This window comes from Pristiophorus japonicus, chromosome 18 (assembly GCF_044704955.1).
Source record: "Pristiophorus japonicus isolate sPriJap1 chromosome 18, sPriJap1.hap1, whole genome shotgun sequence".
Lineage (NCBI taxonomy): Eukaryota > Metazoa > Chordata > Chondrichthyes > Pristiophoridae > Pristiophorus > Pristiophorus japonicus.
Genome location: NC_091994.1, coordinates 103549762 through 103572721, shown reverse-complemented (window position 1 = coordinate 103572721; position 22960 = coordinate 103549762). Strand labels below are relative to the sequence as shown.

General features: G+C 45.1%; 1 protein-coding gene across 1 annotated transcript in view; it reads left to right on the top strand.

Moving 5' to 3' along the window:
- The window catches only part of LOC139229323 (probable pleckstrin homology domain-containing family N member 1), a 46987-nt gene that overhangs the window by 5603 nt on the left and 18424 nt on the right, over positions 1–22960 (top strand). The window contains exons 2-8 of the mRNA XM_070861019.1: positions 2534–2612; positions 5289–5345; positions 12523–12669; positions 13230–13316; positions 14442–14505; positions 19652–19785; positions 21777–21923. Coding sequence (XP_070717120.1) covers positions 2534–2612; positions 5289–5345; positions 12523–12669; positions 13230–13316; positions 14442–14505; positions 19652–19785; positions 21777–21923 — 715 coding nt within the window. The remainder of the gene's footprint in view (positions 1–2533; positions 2613–5288; positions 5346–12522; positions 12670–13229; positions 13317–14441; positions 14506–19651; positions 19786–21776; positions 21924–22960) is intronic.

Sequence of the window (22960 nt, the reverse complement as noted above, 5' to 3'; positions counted from 1 at the left end):
TTGCCTGGACAGTCTTGCCTTGTATGAGTCTCACTGTGTTTTGGGGCTATTCGGCTGTGGCGGGCAACACAGCTAACTCCCGAATCTGCCCTCACTCAGCATTCACACGCACACGCACTCATTCACCAGCAGATGTCACTGAATCGTGAATGGAAGTGGGAAGTGTGGCTGATCTTTCTCCTTTCCCGCCCTCTCTGAGGCAAATTGTAACATTCCCCCACCACAACTGCTTCCCTCTCTCCCCATTTGAGACTACGCAGAATGGACCCAGTGATCAAAGCTATGACTTTGCTGCTCTATACTATTGGATTAGACACTGACAACTCAAATACAACCACTGAGGGAATCTACATTGATACAACCAAGACTTAAAGCATAGACCAGTCTGAATTCATTTTGTGTGGTATGTACTGATAGTAAATCGAAGTGACTTCTGGATCTTCCTTTAAATTCATCGTTCTCTGGTCTGCACCTCAAGAATGTTCATGTTCCTTAGCTGATATGAGATGACAGCAACAGTCGATAAGGCTGTTAAAAAAAATGGAGTGAGTATTGACACCATTGTGTCAACCAATGAGTTGGAGGCAGGATGGGACTTACGGCTGGACTTACAGCAAACAGTGTTTATTTATTCAGCAAACAGTATCTATTTATACAGCAAACAGTATCTATTAATACAGCAAATAGCAAACAGTGTCTATTTCTTCAGCAAACAGTGTCTATTTATTCAGCAAACAGCAAACAGTATCTATTTATACTGCAAACAGTATCTATTTATACAGAAAACAGTGTCTATTTATACAGCAAACAGTATCTATTTATACAGCAAACAGCAAACAGTATCTATTTATATAGCAAGCAGTGTTGATTTATTCAGCAAATAGCAAACAGTGTTTATTTATACAGCAAACAGTATCTATTTATACAGCAAACAGTAAACAGTATCTATTTATACAGCAAACAGCAAACAGTGTCTATTTATTCATCAAACAACAAACAGAGTCTAGTTAAAGACTCTCTATGAACTACAGCAAACAGAACTCATGACTGAAACTCTCCTGAGAGTCTCCCGATAAAATCAGGATTATTTCTCCAGCAAAATGCAGGGAGTGGAGGAGAGTTACGTAATGCAAATGATGTGCGTAAAATCAACCCCAGTCACTTACAGCAGTGCGGCCTCCAGGCGTGATTGACTGGGGAATTACCCAATCATCTCCATCCTGGCCGGGATACATAAGAAATAGTAACAGCCCCACACGGCCCCTCGAGCCTGCTCCACCATTCAATAAGATCATGGCTGAACTGATCGTGGACTCAGCTCCACTTCCCCGCCCGCTCCCCATAACCTCTTATCCCCTTATCGTTTAAAAAACTGTCTATTTCTGTCTTAAATCCATTCAAAGTCCCAGCTTCCATAGCTCTCTGAGGCAGCAAATTCCGCAGATTTACAACCATCAGGGAGAAGAAATTTCTCCTCATCTCTATTTTAAATAAGGCGGCCCCTTATTCTAAGATTGTACCCTCTAGTTCTAGTCTCCCCCATCAGTGTAAACATCCTCTCTGCATCCACCTTGTCAAGCCCCCTCATAATCTTATACATTTCAATAAGATCACCTCACATTCTTCTGAATTTCAAGGGATGTGTGGTGTCACTATACGCAGCCTAAAAAAAAAGGACAAGACAACTTTCTGACTGGTCAAGCGCTTAAAGGGCCACGGTCTTTTTGAAAAAGTGTTTACCAAACCGCTCATTTGGGTGCAAACACACAATAACACAATGTTGCGGATCATATCAGACACAGTATTCTGTCATAGAATCGTGTCAGCCGTGGCTCAGTGGGCAGCACTCTCGCCTCTGAGCCAGAGGTTGTGGGTTCAAAGTCCCACTCCAGAGACTTGAGCACAAAAGTCTAGGCTGACACTCCAGTGTTCTACGGGGGTAAGTGCTGCACTGACGGAGGTGCCGTCCTTCGGATGAGACATTAAACCGAGGCCCCGTCTGCTCTCTCAGTTAGATGTAAAAGATCCCATGGCACTATTTTGAAGAAGAGCAGGGGAGTTCTCCCCGCTGTCCTGGAGCCAATATTTATCCCTCATCCAATATCACTAATACAAATTATCTGGTCATTATCACGTTGCTATTGGTGGAAGCTTGATGTATGCAAATTGGCTGCCATCTTTCCCACATTGCAACAGTGACTGCACTCCAAAAAAAAAGTACTTCACTGGTTTTAAAGCGCTTTAGACGTCCACTGGTAGTGAAAGGTGATATGTAAATGCAAGGAGGTCATTCGGCCTCCATTTGTGTGTCAAATCATTTCTTGGCAAAACATTTTTTGTCTTTTAACTGTGATCCATTTTGGAGAAAAAAATGAGGATTCGTGTGAAAATACAAGCTAAATTCGATACCAGTTTGACAGTGCAGATTTCATTCTAGAGGATTTGTTCTATGAGGCTTTGTTCTTTTTTTTTGAATAAAAATATGCATCTCAGAACTTTAAACTTTGATCATGCGATCTCTTTTCCTTCCCAGGAGACACTCTGCACCTCCGGTGACTGGAAGTGAAGTTGCCACCCGTCAGGAGCTGGATAAGTTGATTGGTCCTGAGGAGGTGAGTGTTCATTAGATTTCACCTTTTGGCTATGAAGCTATCATGTGTGTGATATTATCTGCTGTCTGTTTCTATTAGAAAGGGAAGCAGAGATTTTGCCTGGAGCCTAGTTCAAATCTAGGCACAGACTCTGCTACAATATAACACTATTTTATTTACATAGTGTTAGGAACAGAGGAACATAGGGCCAGGAGGAGGCCATTCAGCCCCTCGAACCTGTTCTGCCATTCAATGAGATCATGGCTGATCTGTGACCTAACTCCACATACCTGCCTTTGGCCCATATATCTTTGGTTAACAAAAAGCTATCAATCCCAGATTTAAAATTAACAATTGATCTTGTATCAATTGCCGTTTGTGGGAGAGAATTCTAAACTTCTACCACCCTTTGGGTGTAGACGTGTTTCCAAATTTCATTCCTCAAAGATCTGGCTCTAATTTTAAGACTGTGCCCCTGGTCCTAGAATCCTCAGCCAGCAGAAATAGTTTTGCTCTATCTACACTATCTGTTCCCCTTAATATCCTGAAAACTTTGATCAGATCACCCCTTAACCTACTAAATTCTAGGAAATACAATCCTAATTTGTGTAATCTCTCCTTGTAACTTAATCCCTGAAGTGCGGGTATCATTCTGGTAAACCTACGCTGCACTCCCTCCAAGGCCAATATACCCTCCGTAAGGTGTGGTGCCCACAACTGCTCACAGTGCTCCAGGTGTGGGCTAACCAGGGTTCTGTACAGCTGCAGCATAACTTCTACCCCCTTGTATTCTAGTCCTCTAGATATAAAGGACAGCATTCCATTAATCTTTTTGATTATTTTCTGAATCTGTTCATGACATTTTAATGATCTATGTACCGGGACCCCCGTGTCTCTTTGAAGTTCCACTGTTTTTAGCTTTTCACCATTTAGAAAGTACAGGTACCCTGTTCTATCCTTTTTGGGTCCAAAGTGGATGACCACACATGTGCTTACATTGAAATCCATTTGCCATAGTTTTGCCCAGTCACGTAATCTATCGAGATTAATTTGTAATTTTATGCTTTCATCTACACTGCCTACAATGCCGCCTACTTTTGTGTCATTAGCAAATTTGGATATATGACTTGCTATGCCATCATCTAAGTTGTTAATAAATACTGTGAATAGTTGAGGCCCCGACACAGATCCCTGCAGTACACCACTAATCAAATCCTGCAATGTGAGTACCTACCCATTATCCCTACTCTCTGTCAGCTGTCGCTCAGCCAATTTCCTAACCAAGTTAATTCATTGCCCTCAGTTCCGTGGAGTGTGTATGTATGTTGTGCATACAAGTGCAAATGTAGGGTGCTGGAAACTTCTAATCGCCACTTATTTTACCTAAATATTTTTCTTTGGTTTTCACATTTTTGTGCCCTTGCCATCACTGTCAAGTTGGCTCAGCTGGTAACACTCTTGCTTCTGAGGTCAGCAGTTGTGGGTTCAAGCCTCACTCCAGGGATTTGTGTGTGTATAGTTCCACTGGCATTTCAATGAAGGAGCATTATGTTGTCAGAGGTGCCATCTTTCAGATGAGATGTTAAACTGAGCACAGTTGGCATGGTTTAGGTGGATGTAAAAGATCCCAAAACGCTATTCCAAGAAAAGCAGAAAGTTCTCCCAGTATTCTAGGTATCATTCCTCCCTCAATCAACACAACCAAAAACAGATTCACTGGGCATTCATTTCATGTGCTGTTTGTGGGATCTTACTGTGTGCATATTAACAGTGACATAAAAACATAAGAAATAGGAGCAGGAGAAGGTCATTTGGCCCCTCGAGCCTGCTCCACATTCAGTAAGACCATGGCTGATCTGATATTAGCCTCAACTCCACTTCCCTGCACTGCTCTGTCTATTTTCACCTAAAATACATTCAATGACCCAGCCTCCACAGCTCTCTGGGGTAGAGAATTCCAAAGATTCACGACCCTCTGAGAGAAGAAATTCATCTTCATCTCCATTTTAAATGGGCAGCCTCTTATTCTGAAACGGTGCCCCTTAGTTATCGATTCCCCCACAAGGGGAAACATCCTCTCTGCATCTATCCTGTCAAGCCCCCTCATAATCTTATATGTTTCAATAAGATCACCTCTCATTCCTCTAAACTCCAATGAGTACAGGCCCAACCTGCTCAACCTCTGCATTTCAAAAAAAGTGATTAATTGGTTGGGACATCCTGTCCTTCAGAAGACCTCCCCCTTCACATTTTGGGCCATTGGTGTTTGCTTGGTTCAGTTTGTCGCACTCTTGTCTGAGTCAGAAGGTTATGGGTTCAAGCCCCACTCCCGATACGGAGTTCGCCATTAGCGGATTATTGGGTATAAGCTCTCAGTGATGTGCCCTGTGGCATCTGTGAAATCATGTTATGGATAGCTTTACATTTCAGTCTGCATTTCAGTCTGCAATGAGAGATTTGATAAAACCGATTTAGAATTGAACTGTTTTGGATTTGTGTGTTTTTCAGTCACAGAATGGTGCATTCAGGTACACGTGTGGACATGTCCATAAGCATTGCCTCACATAGACTACACGCACACTACATGCACACTACACGCACACTACACACACATTCACTGAGTTAGATTATCTGCACAAATGACTCTTTGTTCAAACTGTTTAACTGGTTTATCCTTCCAATCCATTTGTTTTTCAGAATCAATGTTCTGTAAATGACCATTTCTTAGGGAACTGTCGAGAAAAATTGTCTCAGGTAAAATGATCTTAAAAATATGTTGCTTTACTTTCTTAACGTCTTCAGAAACATTTGTCGAGAATGGTCCTTCAAATCTAACTCAGAAGCCCCCTGTTACAGAGTCTGAGTTGAAGACCCGTCTTGAACTCCCATGTGCTCAGTTAGCCTCAGTGATGAGATGTGCAGGTTCTTGGTCAGACCGCACTTTCCGACAGCGCAGGGCTCCCTTCGATGGAGAGCACGTTCTGGATAAATGTAATTGCACTAGAGAGGTACTGAGGAGATTTACGAGTATGTTGCCTGGACTGGAGAATTTTAGCTATGAGGAAAGATTGGATGGGCTGGGGTTGATTTGTTTGGAACAGAGGAGGCTGAGGAGAGATTTAATTGAGGTGTATAAAAAGATGAGGGGCCTAGATAGAGTGGAAAGGAAGGACTTACTTCCCTAAGCAGAGTGGTCAATAATCTGAGGGCATAGATTTAAAGTAATTGGTGGAAGGATTATAGGGGAGTTATGGGGAACGTTTTTCACCCAGAGGGTGGTGGGGGTCTGGAACTCGCTGCCTGAAAGGGTGGTGGAGGCAGAAACCCTCATCGCATTCATAAAGTACTTGGATGTGCACTTGAAGTGCCGTAACCTAGAAGGCTACAAGCCAAAAGTGGGATTAGGCTGGATAGCTCTATTTCGATTGGCGCAGACACAATGGGTAGAATGGCCTCCTTCTGTGCAGTACTCCAGGTGTGGTCTCACCAATACCCTGTACAGTTGTAGCAGGACCTCTCTGCTTTCATACTCCATCCCCCTTGCAATAAAGGCCAACATTCCATTGGCCTTCCTGATTACTTTCTGTACCTGCATAAATCTATGGTTGTTGACCCCTCTGCCAAGGGAAACAGGTCCTTCCTTTCCACTCTATTCAGGCCCCTCATAATTTTATACACCTCAATCAGTTCTCCCCTTAGTCTTCTCTGCTCCAAAGAAAACAGACTCAACCTCTCCAATCTTTCCTCATAGTCAAAATTCTCTAGTCCAGGCAACATTCTTGTAAATCTCCTCTGCACCCTTTCCAGGGCAATCACATCTTTCCTGTAATGTGGTGACCAGAACTGCACACGAAAGTAAAAGCGCATGGAATCCAGGGCAAAGTGGCAAGTTGGATCCAAAATTGGCTCAGAGGCAGGAAGCAAAGTGTAGTGTATGTAGGCACCTTTAGTAATGACTCCACGAGGCAGGGTATGATATTTAAACTGTATAGACCTGTAGTCCTTTATTTGCAGCTCCTGAGTGCCGACAACAAGCTGTGAGTTTCCAGCTGCGGCCTAACCAGTGTTTTATACAGTTCAAGCATAACGTCCTTTTTTTTAAATTTCAAAATATACTTTATTCATATAAAAATTTGTACAGTACATTCAAAAGCAGTTCAGTACATTTAGCTGCGGTCAGCAATCCCATACACTACATTTGGGTGCTGACGGCAGTTCCGTTCGATACATTTCCTTGTTTTTCAGTTCAAGTACAATTCGGTTCAATACGGGATACATTGTAGTACATTCGAAAATGACATTACACGTGTCACTATACAGTACACGGAATGGGTGACGGTACATTTACATTTTTCTTTTCAACGTGCATTACGAAACAGACCTTGCATTGTACATGGCACTTCATAGGTGTTTACAGATCATGGTGCTCCATGTACACAAAAAAGAAGTTACAAGTACAGCCCGAGGGGGGTTTTGTACTGATTCCTGCCCCGGGGTTTACAGTGGCAGAAGGGCTTTAAACTGTGGCCCTTCCCCACCGTGCCTTTGCGGCGGCTGCACCAATTTTAAGTGCGTCCCTCAGCACGTAGTCCTGGATCTTGGATTGCGCCAGTCTGCATCACGCAGACGTGGACATCTCCTTGCTCTGGAAGACCAGCAAGTTTCGGCAAGACCAAAGAGCGTCTTTGACCGAGTTGATGGCCCTCCAGCAGCAGGTGATGTCTGTCTCGGTCTGTGTCCCTGGGAACAGCCCGTAGAGCACAGAGTCTTGTGTTACGGAGCTGCTCGGGATGAACCTCGACAGCAACCACTGCATCTCTTCCCAGACCTGCCTTGCGAAGGCGCAATCCTGAAGGAGATGGGTGACAGTCTCGTCCGCCCCACAGCCGACTCGGGGGCACCGTGCCGTGTTGCTGAGACGCCGGCTGTGCATGAACGCTCTGACGGGCGAGGCCCTCCTCACCGCCAACCAAGCTACGTCTTGGTGCTTGTGTGAAAGCTCTGGCGATGAGACGTTCTGCCAAACGAGTTCGACAGTCCGCTCAGGGAACCACCCGACAGGGTCCACCCTCTCCTTCTTTTGTAGGGCGTCCAGGACCTTACGTGCTGACCACTGTTTTATGGCCTTGTGGTCAAAGGGGGTTTTTGTGAAAAACTTTTCCGCGAAGGACAGGTGGACAGGCATGGTCCAACTGGTGGGGCCGTTTCAGGCAGCATGGCCAGGCCCATCCTTCGCAACACCGGGGACAGGTAGAACCTCAGCACGTAGTGACACTTAGTGTTTGCGTACCGGGGGTCTGTGCACAGCTTGATGCAGCCGCACACAAAGGTGGCCATCAGAATGAGGGCCATGTTTGGAACGTCCTTTCCTCCACTGTCCAGAGATTTGTACATTGTGTCTCTGCGGACACGTCCTTGCTCTTGTATTCCATGCCTCGACTAATAAAGGCAAGTATTCCATATGCCTTCTTAATCACATTATCTACCTGGCCTGCTATCTTCAGGGATCTGTGGACCTGCACTCCAAGGTCCCTTTGTTCCTCTACGATTTTCAGTGTCGTACCATTTAATGTTTATTCCCTTGCCTTGTTAGACCTCCCCAAATACATTACCTCACACATATCCAGATTGAATTCCATTTGCCACCATTCTGCCCACCTGACCAGTACATTGATATCTTCCTGCAATCTGCAGCTTTCTTCTTCATTATCAACCACAGGGCCTATTTTAGTGTCATCTGCAAACTTCTTAATCATACCCCCAACATTTAAGTCCAAATCATTGATATACCACAAAAAGCAATGGACCCAGCACTGAGCCCTGTGGAACCCCACTGGATACAGCCTTCCAGTCACAAAAACACCCATCAACCATTACCCTTTTTGTTGTGTATGCATGCCTGTTTACTGTGTGATGTCTGTAACACTGTTATGCCACGTTGAATGTACCCTTATACTGCACACATTTTACCGGTACACGAGAGGGTGCTGCTGCTGGAGACCTAGGGGTTGCCTGCACACGGCAGGTAACCCAGTATAAAAGGGAACTCACAGCTTGTTGTCGGCACTCAGGAGCTGCAAATAAAGGACTACAGGTCTACACAGTTTAAGTATCATACCCTGCCTCGTGGAGTCATTGCTAAAGGTGCCTATATACACTACACTTTGCTTCCTGCCTCTGAGCAAATTTTGGATCCAACTTGCTACTTTGCCCTGGATTCCATGCGCTTTTACATTCGTGATCAGTCTGGGACCTTATCAAAAACTTTGCTAAAATCCATATACACTACATCATACACACTGCCCTCATCGACCCTCATGGTTACCACCTCGAAAGATTCAATCAAGTTAGGCAGACACGACATTCCCTTAGCAAATCCATGCTGACTGTCCTTGATTAATCCATGTCTTTCCAAATGTAGATTTATCCTGTCTCTCAGGAATATTTCCAATAATTTTCCCACCACCAAGGTTAGGCTGACTGGCCTGTAATTACTCGGTCTATCCCTTTCTCCCTCTTTAAACAAATCTACGACATTAGCAGTCCTCCAGTCCTCTGGCACCACACCTGCAACCAGAGTAGATAGGAAAATGATGGTCAGAGCCACTGCTATTTCCTCTTTTGCTTGTCTTAACAGTCTGGGATACATTTCATCCGAGTCTAGGGATTTATCCACTTTCAAAGCTGATAAGCCCCTTAATATTTCTTTTCTCACTATGTTTATCTCAGCTAATGTTTCAGACATCTCCCCCCTCATTGTAAAGTGTGCATCGTCCCTCTCTTTTGTGAAAACAGATGCAAAATATTCATTAAGAATCATACCCACGTCTTCTGCCTCCACACACAGATTTCCTTTTATGGTCTCTATCAGGCCACACTCTTTCTCTAGTTACATCTATTTAGTTTTGACTGAAAGCTACATTTTATCTGACGTCATGGTTTCCCCTCATGAATTATGAGCCACCTCTTAATGTGTAGCAATATTTCTTTCTGTAAATAACACCATCTTCGGAAAGACAGAGAAAGTTTCAAGCGTTGTCCCTTCTGCAGGCAATTTCCTCACACGGTCTATTGTGGCTTCCTGTGTGTGTGGTGGGTGAGAACCGAAACTGGGTCCTCGGTGCTTTCTTGCGCTCCCTGGTGGCCAGTCACAGATATCAGCAGCTGCTTGCCGGGCAATCCGTCAGCTGCTGGGGGGGGAGGGAGATCGGTGGATGTTGTGAGTCACCCAGAATTAAGACAAATCTTTTGTTTAAAAAAAGAGGAGGATGGAGAAGCACGAAAAGAAATGTTCTTAAAGGGACAAATCTAAATTGTGCACATGATTAACTGCAGATGAAGGTTGTGGGTTCAAGTCCCACCGTGAACTTGAGCACATAAATCTAGGCTGACGCTCCCAGTGCAGTGCTGAGGGAGTGCTGCACTGTCAGAGGTGCTGTCTTTCGGATGAGACATTTAACCGAGATCCCGTCTGCCCTCTCAGGTGGACGTAAAAAGTCCTATGGCACTATTTGAAAGAAGAGTTGTCCCCAGTGTCCTGGCCAATATTTATCCCTTAATCAACAGAACAAAAACAGATGATCTAGTCATTGCTGTTTATGGGAGCTTACTGTGCGCAAGTTGGCTGCTGCGTTTCCCACATTACAACAGTGACTACACTCCAAAAGTATTTCATTGGTTGTAAAGCGCTTTGAGACATCCGGTGATCGTGAAAGGCGCTATATAAATGCAAGTCTTTCTTTCTTCTTTTCTTTTCGCTGCGATATTAACTGATTCAAATAATAATGTTCAAAGGATGTTAATCAACTCTATTCCCGTGAAATAGTTACTGTGACTCTAATCTCCCTGGGCCTTGCACTTAAGAAATTGCAACCACAAAACTCCCCTTGCCCAGTTCAGTACATGACCATATTTATAAGGACACTTACCTGGACAGAGCCTAATCTTAGTTTTGAAATCTAAGCTGTAGATTTCCTAAGGATGGGCAGCAGGAAAATCCACTTCAAATCGGTTGGCCTTTTGGGATTCTGCCAAGCATGCTGCTGGCTGCATAAAACCCGGCGTAGGACCCACTAAACCCAAAAGGAAGAGCTTGCATTTATATAGCGCCTTTCACAACCTCATGTTGTCCCAAAGCGCTTTACAGCCAATAAAGTTCTATTTGAAGTGTAGTAGCTGTTGTAATGTAGGAAACGCGGCGGCCAATTTGCACACAGCAAGCTCCCACAAACAGCAATGTGATAATGACCAGATCATCTCGGTTTTCTTTTAGTGATGTTGGTTAAGCGATAAATATTGGCCCCAGGACACCGGGGATAGCTCCCCTGCTCTTCTTCGAAGTAGTGGCCATGGGATCTTTTACGTCCACCTGAGAGGGCAGACGGGGCCTCGGTTCAACGTCTCATCCGGAAGTCGGCACCTCCAACAGTGCAACACTGGAGCGTTAGCCTAGATTTTATGCTCAAGTCCCCGGAGCAAGATCTGACACTGAGCCCAATAGAAAAGTCACTATTGTTACTGATTAGTGACAAGTGCTCAGTGGTCTGACATAGCACATGGAGAGGGGCCAATTTTTTTTTAATCCACTTTGCTTTGTCAATTCTGTGCTCAACAAGGTGAGGGGTTTTAGGATGGACGCCAGTTTGGGCACCCAGATTATTATCTAGCACTCCTAGATAGGTATACAGTTAGATGCAGAGCAAAGTTCTTTCTACTTAGCCTCAACCCGTGTCCCTCGACATAACTTGTACTGCACCAGTGCGATAGTTTTTGGTTTTCCTGTGACTTCTCTAATTGAGATTGCCAATTTTGTGCCAAATAGTGATGGCAGGATCTCTGCGCTCCTCCAATTCCGGCCTCTTGTGCATCCCCGATTTTCATCGCTTCACCATTGGCGGCGGTGCCTTCAGATGCCAAGGCCCCAAACTCTGGAATTCCTTCCTTAAACCTCTCCGCATCTCTCTCCTCCTTTAAGACGCTCCTTAAAACCTGCCTCTTTGACCCAGCTTTTGGTCACCTGTCCTAATACGTGGCTCGGTGACAAATGTTGTTTGATAACGCTCCTGTGAAGAGCCATGGGACATTTTACTGCGTTAAAGGCGCTATATAAATGCAAGTTGTTGTCGTTGGTCGGTTGCTGCTTTGGCTTTGCACTGACGCTGAAGCCATGGAGTGTAAGCCAGGCGTGAAGGCCCGAACTAACTCTGAAGTGGAGTGAGACTGCCCCCTTTAGGCTGTTTGGCATCATGTCATGATGGGTCCTGACTCCGGATTCAGGCTGACGCAACAGCACAACTGCAGCGTTGGTGTGAAGCAACCTCACTTTGCACCAATGCTATCGTTGCAGTGTGACTGCGGTGACTGCACCCTGAAACACCAGAAAATATATTTTAAAACAGCTTCTTATTGTGTGTATTATTGGCACCCAGTGTCTCAACCATATAACACAAGCGCAACATCAGCGCAAATGCACAACACCAACTTGTATTTATATAGCGTCTTTAATGTAGTGAAACTTCCCAAGGTGCTTTAAGGCAGCTGAAATCAGGGGAAAATGGAGACCAAGCCAAAGAAGGAGATATTAGAAAGGGCTTGGTCAAAGAGGTGCGTTTTAAGGGGCGTCTTAAAGGAAGAGAGGAAGGTGGAAAGCAGAGTGGTTGAGGGAGGGAATTCTAGATCATGGGGCCTAGGTGGCTAAAGGCACAGCTGTCTATGGTGGGGCAAGGTAAAGATGAGCAGAGTGCGAGGAACAGAGAGTTTGGGGAAGGTGGGTGGGGGTGAAGGTTTGGTTGTAGGACTTGAGGAGGCTACAGAGATCAGTGGGGCAAGGCCTCGAAGCCATTTTGAACACAAGGATGATCTTTTTTAAAGTAGAGACGTTAAGATGTGCATTGTTTATTTTTTACCTCGTTGCGTATCTAAATGTTTGTAGACGGAGTTGCTTTGGGGGAAGTCACGCAGAGAACTGGAGGAGATGATCTACAGTGAACCTATAATTGGCTGGGAAGGAGAGGACATCAAGACACTCGGTGAGATCGTATGGTCCTCCTCAGTCACCCTGCACGACCAATACACCGAGGTAATTTGTTTTTTTTCCAATGCAGGCAACTCAGATTAAAACGCATTTGGGCCCAATGCTCCTTCAATCTGGGTACACTCTTCCTCCCCAGCCCTGCTGAAAATGTTTGATTTGAATGTAGTTGGTTATTGGGACACTCTGAGCGTGAATACTGAGGCACGGTGGAGAACAGTGACTGTTGCAAGCTCAGCAGCGCCCTCAGCAGTAATGTTTGAAAACTGTAGATAAAAAACGTAAGGACGGGCACCTTCCACAAACTAGGGGCGTCCCAAACCGCATTTCAGCCCGTCAAGTACTTGAAAAATATATATATAGTCACTGTTTTAATGTAAGAAACACAGCCGCCGTTTTGCTTCACACAATCAGCACCTCGCCCTTAGTCTCCCCCCCTTATTTAGAAGAACTAGCTGCATTTTCTCATTAAACTCACCGCAGAAAATGAAGTCTGGTAATTAACAACGTAAGTACCTCTTTACTGATGTGATAATTGTGAATGCCGTGCCAATCAATAAATAAGACTGAAGAATTTGACCTCACAAAACTCTCTCTAATTTCCGCAGAAGGAGAGCAAAAGGCACCTCGCCCTCTTCCCACTACACCTGCTCATTCTGGCCGTAGATGATGCGGAAAACAAGTTTATTTATCAGGTAAAAGCCTGTGTGTTATTTTCACTTTAAATCAGCTGACACAACCACGGGGTAGCCTACTCCTTCCTTGGACAGAGGTGAGACCTGAACACCAAGGGGGTGTAACTGGTCTTCAGCGATGAGCGACAGTGAATCAGCTGCATGTTTTACACCCTGCCCGATACATCTTTCCGTTGACTTCAACGGGCAGAGTGTGAAAGGGGTTGACGATCCACTATCGCCCATTTTGCACTGGAGGCCAACCAAACCTCCAGCTTTTCGCCCCTCTGCACAGACCCTTACCTGAGGAAGGATATACTTGCCATAGAGGGAGTGCAATGAAGGTTCACCAGGCTGATTTCTGGGATGAGGGGAATTATCCCATGAGGAGAGATTGAGTAGACTAGACCTATATTCTGTAGAGTTTAGAAGAATGAGAGGTGATCTCATTGAAACATACACAATTCTTACAGGGCTTGACAGGGTAGATGCAGGGAGGATGTTTCCTCTGACTGAGGAGCCGAGAACCAGGGGTCACAGTCTCAGAATAATGGGTCGGCCATTTAGGACTGAGATAAGGAGAAATTTCTTCATTCTTTGTAATTCTTTACCCCAGAGGCTCAGTCGTTGAGTACATTTAAGACAGAGATCGATAGATTTTTGGATATTAAGGGAATCGAGGGATATGGGGATAGTGCAGGAAAGTGGAGTTGAGGTAGAAGATCAGCCAAGATCTTATTGAATGGCGGAGCAGGCTCGAGGGGCCGAATGGTCTACTCCTGCTCCTAATTTTTATGTTCTTATGACCTGAAAAAAATGGGGGCAGTGGTGTGTAAGGAAGCTGTGTGTAAGTAACACGTGTATAAGTGACACGTGTGTAAGTAACACGTGTGTAAGAGACACGTGTGTAAGTGACACGTGCGTAACAGACACGTGTGTAAGCGCTATGTTTCTGATCTTGCTGCAATGCGATAAGAGGGCAAACTGAAACTGGGGAGAAAGGTTTTCTGTGAAATGATTGGTGAATAACGAAAGTAGAAAATAACCGAGCAGATAGGAGATAAACACAGCGCCTTAAAGCACCAGAACCGCATCACTTCCTGGCTCTGGACTGACATTTCCTGAATGTTCCTCTTTATTTTCCAGGGACTGTTACCGTTGTCAGGGATTTCGGTCAAAACGTTAATGGAGAACACTTTTGAAATTACTGGTAAGAACGAAGAGCAAACACCTTCTTGAAAGAAATTGTGCACAACAGGAGCGAGTTTCTGATGTCCCATGTAAACCCAGGCCCCGGCTGCCCTCTCAAGTGAACGTAAAAGATCCCGTGGCACTATTTTGAAGAAGAGCAGGGAGTTCTCCCGGGGTTCCTGGCCAATATTTATCCCTCAATCAACATCACGGAAACAGATTATCTGGGTCATTCTCACTTTGCTGTTTGTGGGAGCTTGCTGTGCGCAAATTGGCCGCTGCATTTCCCACATTACAACAGTGACTACACTCCAGAAGCACTTCATTGGCTGTAAAGTGCTTTGCGACGTCCTGAGGTTGCGAAAGGTGCTATATAAATGCAAGTTCTTTCTTTCTCAAAACTACACTTGGGTGGTCAGATACCCAAAGGCTTCCAAATACCAAGTTAGGTGGGAAAGTTAATCTGCAGCCTCCTTTGGAGCTGGGGGACATTGAAATTTATCCGGACGGCTATCGGAGATGCTGCTGGACTGGATGACACAACAGACGTTAACTTATTAAACCACATTTTGTCACACAGGAACAAGGCATATCAATGGCGGTGAATGGCCTATGGTCTATCATACGTATTCACTGCACATTGAGAAATCAGCTAACTCTCGCTAATTTTAGCCTTGAGTACACTGCGACCAGCAAGTAGGACTTCAGTAAATAATCCACGTTAGACAAAAATGCTTCATTTCTGTGATACTTCCTGAGGGTGTTCTGTACTTGCAGTGATACCCGCGCCAGGCACTCTGCAATGCTAGACCACTTAATAGAAAGAAAATTACATTTATATAGCACCTTATTTACATCCTCAGGATATCCCAAAGAGTTTTGAAACCAATTAATTAATTTTGAAGGAACTAAAAATTTGTTAGAGCCCGGTTTGAGGCGGTGACACCGCCTGGTCGCGAACTTCAGCGCTGGGCGATGTTTACCGCCTCCGACCGGGATATTCATTTTTACGCCCCAAGAGGGGAGTGGGGTGTTAAGGGAAGCGTGGTGCGCCCCTCTCCGGGTGCTATCCCTGATTCCTGGAGCGCTATTGCGGGAACGCAGCTGAAGTTCTGGTGCTAGGAAGCCGGCATCCCAGCGCCTAAAGGGGAGGTCGCCTGCACCGCCCGAAAAGTTACAGAAAAGCCCAGGGAGCTAAACCACAGTGTGCAGCTTCTCAGAGAGATGCATTAATGGGGGAAAAAAATAATTTTGACTGCCCGCCTGCTCCCCCTCGGACATATCGCCCCGGCAGCTTCTCCGTGACGCCTGCTTTCCCTGTCGGGGGTAGCGCCAGGCACTGTGGCAGGCGCAAGCAGTCAAGTTCGCGACTGCGGCGTTACGGGGGGGGCGTTGCACACTCACCGACATCACCAAGCGGGCGGCGCTGGAGTGCGCAGCGCTAACACTTAGCGCCGCCGGTAAACCGCCACCGAAGGTCACGGGAGGCACTGCCAGCATAGCGCTCGATCGGTAAGAGCTTAGAGGCCAGTTAGTGTCCCTCTCGGGCGCTAATGTGTGGCGCTAAGCAGCCGAATTTCTAGCCCTATGACTTTTGTTGTGTAGATAAATGTAGCAATTAATTTGTGCACAACCACATCCCAGAAACAGCAATGAGTCAAGTGAGCATTTCATCTGTTTTTGTTGGTATTGGTTAAGGGAGGAATGTTGTCCAGGACACCAGGGGAACCCTGCTCTTTTTTGAATAGTGCCTTGGGATCTTTTACATCCATCTGAACTGGTTCAACATACCATTTTAAAGATGGCGCCTCCAACAATGCAGCACTCTCTCGGCACTGCACTGAACTTGCATTGGAGGCATGTCAGGGAAGGTTCACGAGGTTGATTCTTGAGATGAAGGGTTTGACGTATGAAGAAAGGTTGAGCAGGTTGGGCCTATACTCAGTGGACATAAGAAGAATGAAAGGTGATCTTATTGAAACATATAAGGTACTGAGGGGGCTCGACAGGGTAGATGCTAAGAGGATGTTTCCCCTCTTGGAGGAATCTAGAACTAGGGCGCATAGTTTCAGAATAAGGGGTCGCCCATTTAGAACTGAGATGAGGAGGAATTTCTTCTCTCAGTGGGTCGTAAATCTGTGGAATTCTCTGCCCCAGAGAGCTGTGGAGGCTGGGTCATTGAATATATTTAAGGTGGAGATGGACAGATTTTTGAACGATAGGGGAATAAAGGGTTATGGGGAGCGGGCAGGGAAGTGGAGTTGAGCCCAAGATTAGATCAGCCATGATCTTATTGAATGGCGGAGCAGGCTCGAGGGGCCAAATGGCTTACTCCTGCTCCTATTTCTTATGTTCTTATGAAGAGCCAAGAATCGATTTTTGTGCTCAAGTCTCTGGCGGGGCGGGGGGGAACTTAAACCCACAGCCTTCTGACTCAGAGTTTCAAATGTCACCCTGCACAAAGCTGGCCTTTCGAACGAAAGCGGCCAAGCAGTCAAGTGCAAACTGCAAACCCACTGTGGTTTCCCTGAGAGTAGCTGTTACAGCTGCTTGCACAGCTCGGTTTGCTCTGGTCTCCAAAATAATAACACTTCACCCCAGTATTTACTTCAGATTTTCACATGTTCATCAGAACATCTCTCATAACAGGTGAAATTCACCTCTGGGACCTGGGATCACTTCCAGGCCAGACTGACTGAAATCTGTTCTGTTGGCTGGCTGTAAAGGTATGAGCTGAAATGGGTTCGGGAGTCTCAATCCAGTTCCTAATTAGGTACGGGTCACAGCACAAAACAACCTAAAAGAAAAGAAAGTCATGCATTTCTATAGCGCCTTTCACCACCTCAGGACGTCCCTAAGCACTTTACGACCAATGAAGTACTTCAGAAGTGCAGTCGCTGTTGTAATGTTAGTAGAAAGTACCATCATCATTGGCAATCCCTCGAACTGAGGAGACTTGCTTCCACGTCAAAAAATTCACAGGTGAAGAACCTAAAATTCCAGGTCCTGAACTAAATCTTGAAGGGTGGAAGATGCCTGTGCTTGGATTTATTTAACATGTGGTGGCTGTTGCACACCCGCCACTACACGGGCTTGACAAAGCTAGGTCTTGGTCCAGTGGCAAGGATTAACCAGGACGACTGGAGACCAGCTCTGCTGCACGGACCTAGTGCGCACACATATCACAGTGTGGGCTGGCCCGTGCTACCCCTGGGCCCTCGCCTCTTCTGGACCCCGAACTCGTGCCTCTCCTGGGGCCTGATCACATCGCTCTACAGTCTCTCGCCGCTCCTTCGCCCCGACCTTGCTGCTCCTGCTGTACCTGCCCACGCTCCAATCACCGACTTGGATCCTTCTGACGTCCCTCTTCGCTGCCGTTGCTCTCCTGCACCAGCACACGCCGCTCCTTCCGCTCCCCAGCCTGCTCCGATAGTGCTCGCAGGCCAGGGGCTGTGCAGACTGCTGGGCTGGCCGCTACGCCGCTCCTTCCGCTCCCCAGCCTACTCCGATGGTCCTCGCAGACCAAATACAAATAGAAGTAGAAAGTATACATATAACAAGAGACACAAATATATCAATAGCCAAGCAATTAGGGCACAGACTTAACTAAGTACACAACTAAATCTCTCAAGTTTGATGATGTGCTTCCTGTCAATCATAGCCGATTCTATTTATGTCCAGAATGGATCTTAACCATTTTGTTAATGGTTTTATCAGATCACCACTGTGATACTGGACAGACCGCAAAGTACATCGACAAGGTGCAGCTGTGGCTCAGTGGGTAACACTTTTGCTTCTGAGTCAGAAGGCTGGGGTTCAAGTTCCATTACTGAAAGTTGAGCACTAAAATCTAGGCTGACACTCCCAGTGCAGTGCTGAGGGAATGCTGCACTGTCAGAGGTGCCATCTTTTGGATGAGATGTTAAACCGAGGCCCTGTCTGCCCTCTCAAGTGGATGTAAAAGATCCCATGGCACTATTTTGTAAAATAGCAGCGGAGTTATCCCCGGTGTCCTGGGGCCAATATTTTATCCCTCAATCAACATCACAAAAACAGATTATCTGATCATTATCACGTTGCTGTCTGTGGGAGTTTGCTGTGCGCAAACTGGCTGCCGGGTTTCCCACATTAGAACAGTGACTACACTTCAAAACTATGTTATTGAATGTAAAGCGCTTTGGGACATCTTAAGGTCGTGAAAGGCGCTTTATAAATCTTTATTTACTAGTTCCCACTCAGGTTTCAGTAGAATAGCAACATAGACAATAAAATGGAGACAGGCACTGACCACGGGAGTGCCCACTCCCACACAATGTGAGAAGGAAGAACAAATGATCTTCTTTCCTCATTATTAGTGCCACTCCTGGCAGATGTAGTGAGGCTATCCGAGATAGCAGAGATAAGACATAAAATATCAAATCATTCATCGCAGAAGGAGGCCATTCGGCCCATCGTGCTCGTGCCAGCTCTCTGCAAGAGCTACCAATAGTCTAACTCCCCAGCTCTTTTCCCAAAGCCTTACAAAATGTTCCTTTTTAATTATATATCTAATTCCCTTATGAAAGTTACTTATTAAATCTGCAGTAAAAGTTTATTTGAGGGGAGCAAGTCTGAGGAAGTTTATCCTCTTGAAACCAAAATGTCCTACTGGAGTATTTCCAGAGCATCTGAGACCAACCAGGCAGCAAAGGTAAGTCTACCTGAAGCTACAAGGCTTGAATACTGCGGTATACAGTTTAAAGCAAGATGCCAATACGGTCCGTCCATTCGGGGATCAAGCGGGGTCCTGAAAGAGAGACAATGTGTAAAGGATTAAGAGTGATCAAAATCCCAGTAATGTGCTCGGCTTTGGCAATGGAATGTCAGGATGGCTGAGTTCAACAACAAGTCCAAAAGGTGGGAGAGTCTGATGTGTCCAGAAGAGCTTCTCCAACATAAGGTTACAGGTGGGGCAGCTGCAAACTCATGCACTTCAACGGAGTAATGTTAATTTTGTACCTTCTAGTGTGTTGGAGCCTTGACACTAAGTAGAGGCTGAAGCCAGTGACTCTTCCATTGTATACTTCAAGGACAGAAGAATCTATCCTAACAGAGTGCACACTAGTGCTGTCCCATGATGGAATTGACTTATTTTTTATTTTTCCCTGATTTTTTTTTCTCATTAGGGTCAATGTTCGACTCTAGGATAATAACGTGTTCAAACCCAGAAGAGTTTAGCATATGGATGGCCCATTTGCCGAGAAGAGTTAAGAAGGCTTCTCTTTATCGCCCACATAAACAGCACAAGCTGTCTGTACTGGTAAGCAATGTGCTATTTGTTTAGACTTCACAGCATCAATCGGGGTATGGTAGTATAGCGGTTATGTTACTGAACTAGTAATCCAGAGGAGTGGACTAGTAATCCACTCAGTTCATTAAATAAATCTGGAATTAAAAAACTAGTATCGGTAATGGTGAGCATGAAGCTACCGGATTGACGGAAAAATCAGGTTCACTGATGTCCTTTGGGGAAGGAAATCTGCCGCCCTTACCCGGTCTGGCCTATATGTGACTCCAGACCCACAGCAATGTGGTTGATTCTTAACTGCCCTCTGAAAAGGCCGAGCGAGACACTCAGTTGTGCCAAACCGCGACAAGTACCTTCACCACACGGACTGCAGCACTTCAAGAAGGTGGCTCAGCGCTACTTCTCAAGAGCAATTCGGGGAATGGGCAATAAATGCCGGCCTTGCCAGCAACGTCACGTATCCCATGAACAAATTGTTTTTAAAACACTCACATAAAGCAGGCTTTAAGATTTAATGTTCCCCGATGTGGAATTGGATCAGATAGTTTCGGAGAGTCCTGGGTTCAATCACTGGTCTGTATTAAGTCAACTAGTGTCAGTCAAGGCATTATTAGGGATGCTGCAATTGGTCTCAGTGAATGCTCGGAAAGGGGGTGATCGACCAAGGTTCATGCTCCTGATCACTATCCAATGGATCTTGCTGGAGACTGACATGGATCTGGATGTCAGGTGAGTCCAGGGTTGGGCTCTGTTTTGCTGCCCTATTTGTTGGACTAGTCTGCCAGCACCCAGTGTTAATGCTCACACATAATGATCAGTTATTCAGGCAAGGTAGACAAAGGCAGTTAGAGGTCATTGAAACATACTTCAGCAAGAGTCAGCACCTTCAGGAAAGCAGGCGAGAAAAAATTGGGGATAAAAAACAATTCAAAAACTCAATAGACATAGATAAGGGGGAAATCACTGCAATTTAAAATGAATTCTAATTCAAAAATGATTGTTTATTTTATAACTTGATTTGAGGGGAAAAAAACGTAAGCATGTAAGGAGCTATCGACGGGATTTAAGTCATGCGTAACTGACATCAGAGTCTCCCTATTTGGGAGGGCAGTTACAAACCCACACCTCATCATTGAAGGATGCAAATTCGAAGAGTACCCATGAATTGCATCAGTTTATGCAACTCCCACTTTGAAGGCTTTTTTTTTAGGAACAAGATAATAGAGAAAATGTAAAGATAAATGGGACTGTTGTGGATTAATACATATTATATGAGTAGTAATTTTGGAGGTCGGCTAACTCTTTTATCACCTTCATAGCGACTTGGAAGGGAGCATTAAATGGAACTCCAATCCTTCTGGTCTCTTTGCAATTTGGCCAATTCCCTTGAATTTTCTATAGAAATATATTAAGAAACTGAACTCTGTAAGTGCATCCTAGACACTGATAAAACCAGGGAACGAGAGTAGAGAAGAGATTTATTAGAATGGTTCCAGGGATAAGGGACTTCAGTTCCTTGTATAGACTGGAGAAGCTCGGGCTATTCTCCTTGGAGCAGAGAAGGCTAACAGGAGATTTGATAGAGGTGTTCAAAATCAGGAAGGGTTCAAATAGAGTAAATAAAGAGAAACTTTTTCCAATGATTGAAGGATCGATAACCAGAGGGCACAGATTTAAGGTGATTGGCTAAAGAACCAGAGACAACATGAGGACAAACCTTTATGCAGCAAGTGACTAGGATTTGGAATGCACTGCCTGATAGGGTGGTGGACACAGATTCAATGGGAGCCTTCAAAGGGGAATTGGATAAATACTTGAAGGAGAAAACGTTGCAGAGATTTGGGGAGAGGGCGGTGGGAGTGGGACTAACTGGATTGCTCATAGAGCCAGCACAGACTCGATGGGCTGAATGGCCTCCTTCTGTGCTGTTATTTTATGATTCTATGATTCTAAGATGGCTTCATTTTATTTAATCTTGTCTGTCTATTGGTTCTGATTCTAAGGTTCCTTGTGATGAGAGCTGGAAGAGGCAGGAGCTGGAGAAATACCTGCTACAGAACCCCATTAAAGACTGGGAAGGGACCCCTATCCAACATCTGGGAAACATCATTTACTTGTCCATGGTGCAAATCAACTTCGCTCAGAGTCAGGTCTGCCGCATATTCTTCTTTAAGTTAACAATTATACCTCGGCTATTCGTCAAGAATATCTTAACAAACAGGAAGCATATAGGACCTGAGGACATCCCAAAGTTCTCATCAGTAGTCAATAATCATTTTTGAAAAGCTGCACTATTTTGTAGACAAATGCAGCAGCCATTTTGTGCATGACTACATTCCCACATACAGCAGATGGGATGAGTGAGCTGTTAATCTGTTTTGGGTGGTATTGGCTGAGGGAGGAATGTTGGCCAGGACACTGAGAGAACTTTCTTCATCGGGACTTTTACATTGACCCGAACCAACAGCGAGGGCCTTTGCTTAACATCACATCTGAAAGACGTCACCTCCAACAATGCGGCACTGCCTCAGTACTGCTGTGAATTGTCCCCCCTAGATTATGTGCTTAGGTTGAGGAGTAGAAGCATACTTTGGGAGTAATTTTGCCTAACCCTCCCGGCAGGCTTTTGAATGGAAAAAACGCACATGCGCGGAAATTTGAACGGGCCGCGTAGCCCGTCAAAGGGGCAGCACACCTTGCTCCGCATTCATCTCATTCGCTGTTGGTGGAACCTTGCTATGTGCAAAATGACTGTTACATTTGCATATATAACAAAAGTTACTGCACTTCAAAAGTAACGTTGGTTCTGAATTATTTTCGGACATCCAGAGGCACGGTAAAGCACTATATAAATGCAAGTTCTTTTTTCTCTCTTATTTTAATTGACAGCCATGAATAGTTAGGCGCAGTTAATGTGTGTCTGCATAAGTGATTGTGCTCCTGTGAATATTATATATTCAAATATAAATTGATAAAATTATTTTTTAATGACTCCTGTTAAACTGGGCAGTGCTGCCATAGGTACAGACTTGTAGGATAGAGAGTATAGCAAGTGAAGAAAATTTAATTTTTAATACTAATTAAAAATGTAACATAAAACAATAATAATTCCTGGTGCATTTAGCACTGAATGTGCTGCTGTTTGTGTGAACAGACCTGGCTCTGCCTGTCAGTCACTGTCAGCTGT